General features: G+C 66.2%; 1 protein-coding gene across 1 annotated transcript; it reads right to left on the reverse strand.

Annotated features, from left to right (window-relative positions):
• Positions 1 to 482: 482 nt before the first annotated feature.
• PFKL (phosphofructokinase, liver type) lies at positions 483 to 6,780 on the reverse strand. Its single transcript, XM_027708569.1, has 22 exons — positions 6,650 to 6,780; positions 6,014 to 6,087; positions 5,842 to 5,919; positions 5,564 to 5,753; positions 5,214 to 5,379; positions 5,085 to 5,129; positions 4,891 to 4,999; positions 4,497 to 4,592; positions 4,304 to 4,396; positions 3,883 to 4,008; positions 3,730 to 3,794; positions 3,509 to 3,572; positions 3,275 to 3,421; positions 3,124 to 3,194; positions 2,949 to 3,036; positions 2,675 to 2,827; positions 2,420 to 2,584; positions 2,193 to 2,254; positions 1,767 to 1,878; positions 1,587 to 1,686; positions 1,374 to 1,479; positions 483 to 1,288 (listed from the first exon to the last, which is right to left on the reverse strand). The coding sequence occupies exons 1-22, from the start codon at positions 6,732 to 6,734 to the stop codon at positions 1,141 to 1,143; spliced, it is 2,343 nt and encodes a 780-aa protein (XP_027564370.1). The 5' UTR covers positions 6,735 to 6,780; the 3' UTR covers positions 483 to 1,140.
• Between the last annotated feature and the right edge of the window lie 640 nt (positions 6,781 to 7,420).

Raw genomic sequence — 7,420 nt, forward strand, 5'->3', positions numbered from 1 at the left:
TGGTGCTGGCGCTGTCCTGGAGGCCGGAGCCGTCAGCTGGAAGCCCCAGGAGGAAAGTGTCCTGGGAAAGGGGCTCCATGGAGCTGTCTGGAATGGCCCAGCATGTGGAGCATGGCCAGACCAGCACGTTTGGCAGGAGCCCTGAGAAAGTGCCTCAGCAAATGCGCTCAGCGCCTCCATAAATCACTTGGGCACATCCTTTGAAGGTGGGAACGGAGTGATTTTCCTCTGGAATTGCAAAGCCTGCCCGCAGAGGATGCTGACCTTGCCCCTACCGCAGCCAGGACAGCGAGAAGCCGCCCGCAGTCCCACTCTCCCAGGCTTTGAGGATGTGCAAAGCCAGGAAACCTCCTGGCCTGGCATTAATCCGGCTTGGGAAAACCATCTGGCTTTCCTGGCAGGGACTGTCCCCCCCAACCCACCCCCAGCCCTGCCATCCCTCCCTCCCCCTTGGCGCTCAATGACCACTCCAGGCAGGCAGGTTTGGCTCCAGCAGGTTTTATCTCTAGAGGAGGAGGAGGAGCAGCACCACGAGCAGTGCAGGATCCGGGATCACGGAGCAGTGGTGAGATGATGGACACGGCACCCGGGGCCGCACGGTGATGGTCACAGCCAAGCGTCATGCAAGGGGGAGAGGGGCTCACCGGGACCCCGCGCTCAGCCCTCCTGACACCCCATGGGGATGGAGCTTTTCCAGGGCTCAGGGGCAGCCCCAAGCCTCCGGGAGCAGCTCCGGCCCCTCTGGGATGGCACCGCACCCTCCTCACCCCCCTCCCGCACGCGGGGCAGGCGAATACAAAGCAGCAGCAGCGGTTGGCTCAGGCGGTCAGGCCGCTAGACAAGGACTTAAAATATCCCATGATTAAATAATAATAAACTATTAAGGGAAGATCAAGGGTCTGGGCTGTGCAGCTGGGCTCAAGCAACACCTCCCTTCTGCACCTGCACAGGGACCAGACACCGCACCAGTGATTTGGGGCAGGATTGTGCCATTCTGGGAGCTGGCACCAGGCTCTGCCTGCTTTGAGGGGTCGGTGGCAAAGCTACAGGGCTACTGAGAACAGGGGGGACGCGGCGCTCCCCGAGCAGCACGTGGGGGTGCAGAGGACACGGTGAGGGCTGTGGTTTGGGCTGGTGGCACTAGAAGCCCTTCTCGATGCTGAGGGTGCGGCGGGTGACGTGCTCCATCTGCCCCGAGATGTACTCAGTGAGGCTGATCTGGTAGTTGGCGAGCATCTTCAGCATCAGCCGCAGGTTCAGCCACCACTGCTCCTGGGGCAGCCTGTGCCTGCACGGGGGGACACGGCTCTAGAGGGGACAGCCTGGGAATGTCCCCCTGGGAGCTGGTGAACCGCCGGGGCACGGGCACTTACTCAAAATCCGTGACTTTCTTGAGCTCTGTCACAGGGCTGAAGGCCACCACCTTCTTCCGGAGCCCGATCACGCAGGCAGAGTCCCCCGAGTTGGCAAACACACGCCCTGGGAGGGGACACGGCCGACCTTGGCCACCTTGCCAGGAGCTGAGCCTGGAGCAGCAGCCACAGCCTCCCCCACGTCCAGCACGGGATCCCCAGCCCTCGGCTCACCCTTGCTGTAGACTTGCTGCAGCTTCTCCGACATCCACAGCACCGCCTTCACTCCCAGCTTGGTCCCATAGTTGCGGTCAAAGGGGGTCGGGGCTCCCCCCTGGGAACAGAGAAATGGGGCTGTCATGCCTGTCCAGCCCACGGGGACAGCGGTGGCCCGTGTTGCCCTGTCCCCTGTACCTGCTGGAGGTGGCCCAGGACGTTAATCCTGCAGTCGAAGATGCCTTTGCCCTCGGAGGAGTAGAGGTTGTAGAGGAACTCGGTGGTGTAGTGCTCGTGGCACTTCTCATTGCTGGGGGGCACAGGGAAAGGGTTGGGGGGCTGCTCCTTACTCTGCCATTCCCTGTGCTCCCCACAACACCTTTTTTGGCTGCTTTGTTCTCCCTGAGGCCCATAGCCCTGGCCTGTGTGCCCAGGGGGACCCTGAGGCCAGGGTGGGGACAGCTGTGGAGGCATCCCGTGCAGGACTGTCCCCATGGCCGAGCCGTGTCAAACCTTACAGTGCCCAGGGACCCTCTCCAGCCATGGGAAGGGCTCAGCTCTGGCCTCGCTCCCCGCCACGGGGCTGGGCTTTGCAGTGACTGTCCCCAAAGGTCCCCAACTCACCGCAGCACCAGCCCTCTCTGGATATCCGTCTTCATTTTGTCAGTCAGGTGCTCCACATTGGCCTGCAAGATGAACAGCAGGATGCTGTCCCAGGTCCCTCCGGTCCCCTCCGCCAGACCGAGGCACCACTACCATCAACCCTCGGCCATGCTCCTCCAGCTCCCGCCCTGCCCTGCAGCCCTCCCTTCCCCGATTTTCCTTCTTCTTTCAGCCAGAAAGCCGCTCACCTTCAGGTCGTGGATGGTGAAGGGGTCTTCGTAGACGTAGGCGGCGTCGGCGCCCACAGCGATGCCGGTGACGGTCGACAGGTACCCGCAGTAGCCGCCCATGGTCTCCACGATGAACACGCGGCGCTTGGTGCCCGAGGCCGACTGCTTGATGCGGTCACAGCTCTGCACCAGGAGAAGGGGAGGGTCACAGCCGGAAAACCCCCCTCTGCCTCCCAGGGCTGGGAGGTGAGCTGCCCCCAGCCCGGCCCTCACCTCCATGGCCGCGTTGACGGCCGTGTCGGAGCCCAGGCTGAAGTCGGTGCCGGGCACGTTGTTGCTGATGGTGGCGGGGATGACGCACATGACGATGCAGAGCTCCTCGTACTGCCCGCGCGCCTCCACCAGCTGCAGCACCCCCTCGTACGCCTGCGAGCAGGGACGGGGAGATGCCAGCCTCACAGCCAGCCCCACCTCCCAAAAGCATTCCTTTGGGATGCCCACAGCCCGCCCCGGCCCCCAGGAGCCAGGGCTGAGGGTCCACCCGCACCTCGAACCCGCCGATGACCAGCAGCCCCTGGATGTTGAACTTCCGCACGTTCTCCACGATCTTTTCCATGCAGGTCTTGGGCAGTGTCCTGTGGTGGTGGGGGAGGAGAGATCGTGGTGGTGAGGACAGGGGTGTCACCTCCCCTACACCCCCCGTCCCCCAGGGCTGCACTCACCGCTTGGTGCCCAGCATGGACCCGCCGCGTCCCAGCCATCCCGCCACGTCGTGCCAGCCCACCTCACGGATCTGCGGGCGGGATCAGGGGTGGGAAGGGCATCCCGCCACCCCCGTCCAAGCCCAAACCCACCCCCTGGGACACCCCTTACCTGCCCCTTGGCCAGGCCCTCGAAGCCATCGCTCACCACGTAGATGGTGTGTCCCTGGCAGATGCCGATGCGCACGGCCGAGCGCACGGCCGCGTTCATGCCGGCGGCGGGGGCTCCCACGTTCAGGATGGCCATGCTGAAGGGGCTCTGCAGGGACAGGGAGGGGCACAGCACATCCATGCGTGTCCCCAAGGTTTAGGGTGGTGTTCTCTGATGCTCCTCATCCCCCCTCACCTTCTCCTGCGCCGGCTTCTGGTGCGCCAGCAACTTGTAGATGTTCCAGTTGTTCTCGAAGCTCCTGCAAGGACATGGTGAGGTGTCCCCAAGGCATGTTTGGACCCTGGGGTGGGGTGGGGGGAACACCCTTCTGGCTGTGGGAGCCAGCGGTTTCCCAACAGGGAGAAGCCCCAATCCCATAGGGATGTCTGTCTCCATCCCCACTCCCTGCTGCTCACCTCCCACGGAGCTGGATGGCCTCCTCAAACCTCTTCTCATCCATGGCCTTCTGCACATCCTTTGTCTTGTGGGCAAGGCAGAGACACAGCACTGTGACACCCACACCTGTGGGGTGGGGAGTGGGACCCCCACGCCAATCCCCCGGTACTCACCACCTGGACACACTCCATGAGTGGCAGTCGCACTGACTGGTTCCCGGACAGGCTCACCACGCACGCCGGCGTGTCCGGCGTGGCCTCCAGCAGCGCCATCACTGCCTCCATTCCCATCTTGCTGCTCTGCAAAGGGACAGGGGCTGTGACACCGGGGCCACCAGACCAACTGGGTGGGATGCTCGGGATGCTCCCACAGGCTTGGAAACCACATGGCTGCCAATTCACAGCCGGAAAGGTGACGGTTTTACTCAAAAACCCATGAATTCCGCGGGAAACGACGGGGAACGGGCACATGGCTCTGTCTGGCACAGCAGGGCTGAGCCCATCAAGCTTCATCCCAGCTGGCACATCCTTTTCCACGGGCAGAGGGATGGCAGGAGCGGGGCTCCCCCTCTCCCTGTCCTCCCCCGGGACCTACCAGCACGCGGTCGAAGGCTGAGGGGGTCCCTCCGCGCTGCACGTGGCCGAGGACGGTGACGCGCGTGTCGAAGCCCAAGCGCTGCACCACCAGCTGCAGGGGAGAGGGGGCGTCACGCCAGGGACCCGCCGGGGACCCACAGGTCCCCGTGGGTGCCAGAGCAGGTGGCAGAGAGGGCAGAGAGGGCACTCACGTCCTTCACGTAGTTGGAGGAGATGGGTTTCCCGCTGCGGTCGATGGCACCCTCAGCGATGATGATGATGTTGAGCCGCGACCCTCGGCTGCGTGTCTGGCACGAGGGGAGGGAACTGAAACTCCCGGTGGCCGTGTCCCAGCACCCTCCCCTCCCCGCTGGCGGCTGCTGCCCCGGGGGTGACTCAGGTCACAGGCAGCCGAGCCCCCGCCAGCGCTGCCCCTGGCACGCGAGGGCTGGATTTGCGCTCGGCTGAGTGCCCCGGTTCACAGGACAATGGCGGCGGCTCCCGAAGCTTCGCGGGGGCCGGGCACCGGCCCGAGGCTCAGCCCGGGCTCCTGAGGGGAATCTCCGTGGGGAAACAGGGGACGGGACTGTAGGAGATCCCCCTCACCTCCCCCAGCCTCTCGCACATGAGGTCCTCCCAGCCGTCCTCCGGAGGGGATTCAGGGATGAAGAGCCAGTCGGCGCCCGAGGCCAGGCCGGACACCAGCGCCAGGTACCTGGGGGGACACGGTGGTGGCAGCCCCGAGACGCGACATCCCACATCCCATCCCACCGACGGCTTCCCCGCCCTCGGGGCCTTACCCGCAGTGGCGACCCATCACCTCCAGCACAAACGTCCGCTGGTGGCTGCAAGGACACGGGTGGGAGGACAAGGAGTGGGTGCGATGCCGGGGGGCGGCCCAGCACCCCCCCAGCACCCGCCCCGCTCACCTCTGCGCCGTGGTGGTGATGGCGTCGATGACCTCCATGATGCGGTGCAGCGCCGAGTCGGTGCCGATGGTCATGTCGGTGCCGCAGAAGTCGTTGTCGATGGAGCCCACCAGCCCCACGATGTTCAGGCGGCAGTTCTGCCGCGCCACCTCCTCGCTGATCTGCCCTGGGGGGGGTCACAGCCACCACACCGGTTATTTTGGGGTGCTCACATCCCCCCCGTCAGCAGCGGATCAGCGTGGGAGCCCAGCCCTCCTCGGGGTCACAGCGACGAGCTGAACCTCCGGATCTCAACCCCGCTCTGACGCCTCCTGTGCCCACCCGGGGGGTTTGGGAGGGGGTTCACCCACCGTCTCGGACCAGCTCGTCCAGCAGCCCGGCCCACTCGGAGCGGAAGATGTCTGCGCCGGTGAGGCTGCCGTCGCCGCCGATGACGCACAGGTTGGTGATGCCGTGCTCCACCAGGTTGCGGGCGGCGCGGAGCCGCCCCGCGCGCGTCGTGAAGGCCTTGCAGCGGGCACTGCCGATCACCGTCCCGCCCTGGGGGCACAACGGGGGCACACGGCTCGTCACCCGCACTTGGGGAGCTGGGATCTGGGGGTCCCACGGCCCCACCGGTGACCCTCACCAGCTGGATGATGTTGGAGACGCTGAGCCAGTTGGCTTGCTTGATGTTGTCACCCCCCTCCACCAGCCCCTCGTAGCCCTGCAGAGAAGAGCAGGGTGGAGGTGAGGGGTACCCTGGCACAGGGAGGGTGGGTGCCCCCCACACGTGACAGGGAGCAGGGGGGTATCCCAACCTCATAGATGAGGAACACCTTGGCTCCCACGTATATCCCCATGCGGGTGACGGCGCGGACGGCGGCGTTCATCCCTGGAAAAGCGAGATGTGAGCCGGGACGTTCCGTGGGATCCTGCGCCCCACAGGGGATGGGATCCTGTAGGCGACCCTGAAGGGTCCCCTCGACTAGGGTGAACCTCGTGGGTCCCTGAGCCCCACAGGAGATCAGATCCTGTAGGTGACCCTGAGGTGTCCCCTAGAGTGAGTGGGACCCACGTGGGCTGAGACCGGGCAAACTCCACGCACGGGTGGGAGCTGTGGATGAGCAACTGGCCGGGACCGAGGCGCTTATCTGGGAAAAGACACCCTCCCCTCCGTGAGGCTCCCCCCGCGGGCCCGTGCCTTGTCCCGGGGGTGATGGGGACGGGGAAGCGCCGCGGGCGGGACGCACCGACCCTCCCCCGTGGGGGGCACACGGGACGGGGGTGTCCCATCCCCGCGCTCCGGGGCGCAGTGCGGGTCGCGGCCCCGCGGACTCTGGCCCCGGGCGGTCACGGACAGGGACACGGGCACGGACAGGGACAAGGACACGCGGGGAGGCCGCGGCCCCCGGGTCGAGCCCCCCGGGCCGAGCCCCCCGCCCCGCCGGGCGCACCTTGCGCGTCGCCGCCGCTGGTGAGGACGGCGATGGCCATCCCGGCCCCCGCCATCCGCAGCCGCTCCAGCTCCGCCGCCGCCATCGCTGCGCTCCCGGCACCGGCAACGCCGCCGCCGCCCCGCCCCGGGACACGCAGGGACCGGGGACACGCCCCGGGACACGCCCCGGGACACGCAGGGAACAGGGACACGCCCCGATGCGGGACACGCAGGGAACGGGGACACGCCCCGGGACACGCCCCGATGCGGGACATGCTCCGCCCCGGGACACCTACGGCCCGCGGGACACGCCCAGGGACACGCCCCGACCGGGAGGACACACCCCGGGACACGCCCCGGGACACGGAGCGGTAGACGGGGTGACACGTCGCGCCGTATCGCGACATAGTACGCCATGTCGTGCCGGACCGTGGGGACATCCCGCGTCACCCCATCCTGTGTGAGATGCGTCCCAGAGTCCTGAGGGAATTGGCGGACGGAGCTGCCAAGCCACGCTCCAGGTTATTGGAAAAGCCGTGGCAGGTGAAGTCCCAGGTGACTGGGAAAAGGGAAACGTTGTTCCCGTCTTTAAAAAGGGTGGAAAGGAGGAGCCTGGGAGCTACAGCCCCGTCAGCCTCTGTGCCTGGGAAGGTCACGGAACAGACCCTCCTGAAAGCTCTGCTGAGGCACAGGGAGGACAAGGATTCGGGACAGCCAGCATGGCTTCACCAGGGGCATCCCAGTGGCCTTCTGTGGTGGAGTGACTCCATCAGTGGACAAGGGAGGGGCT

Source organism: Neopelma chrysocephalum, unplaced genomic scaffold (assembly GCF_003984885.1).
Source record: "Neopelma chrysocephalum unplaced genomic scaffold, ASM398488v2 Primary Assembly neopelma1_96338, whole genome shotgun sequence".
In the NCBI taxonomy this organism is placed as follows: Eukaryota; Metazoa; Chordata; class Aves; order Passeriformes; family Pipridae; genus Neopelma; species Neopelma chrysocephalum.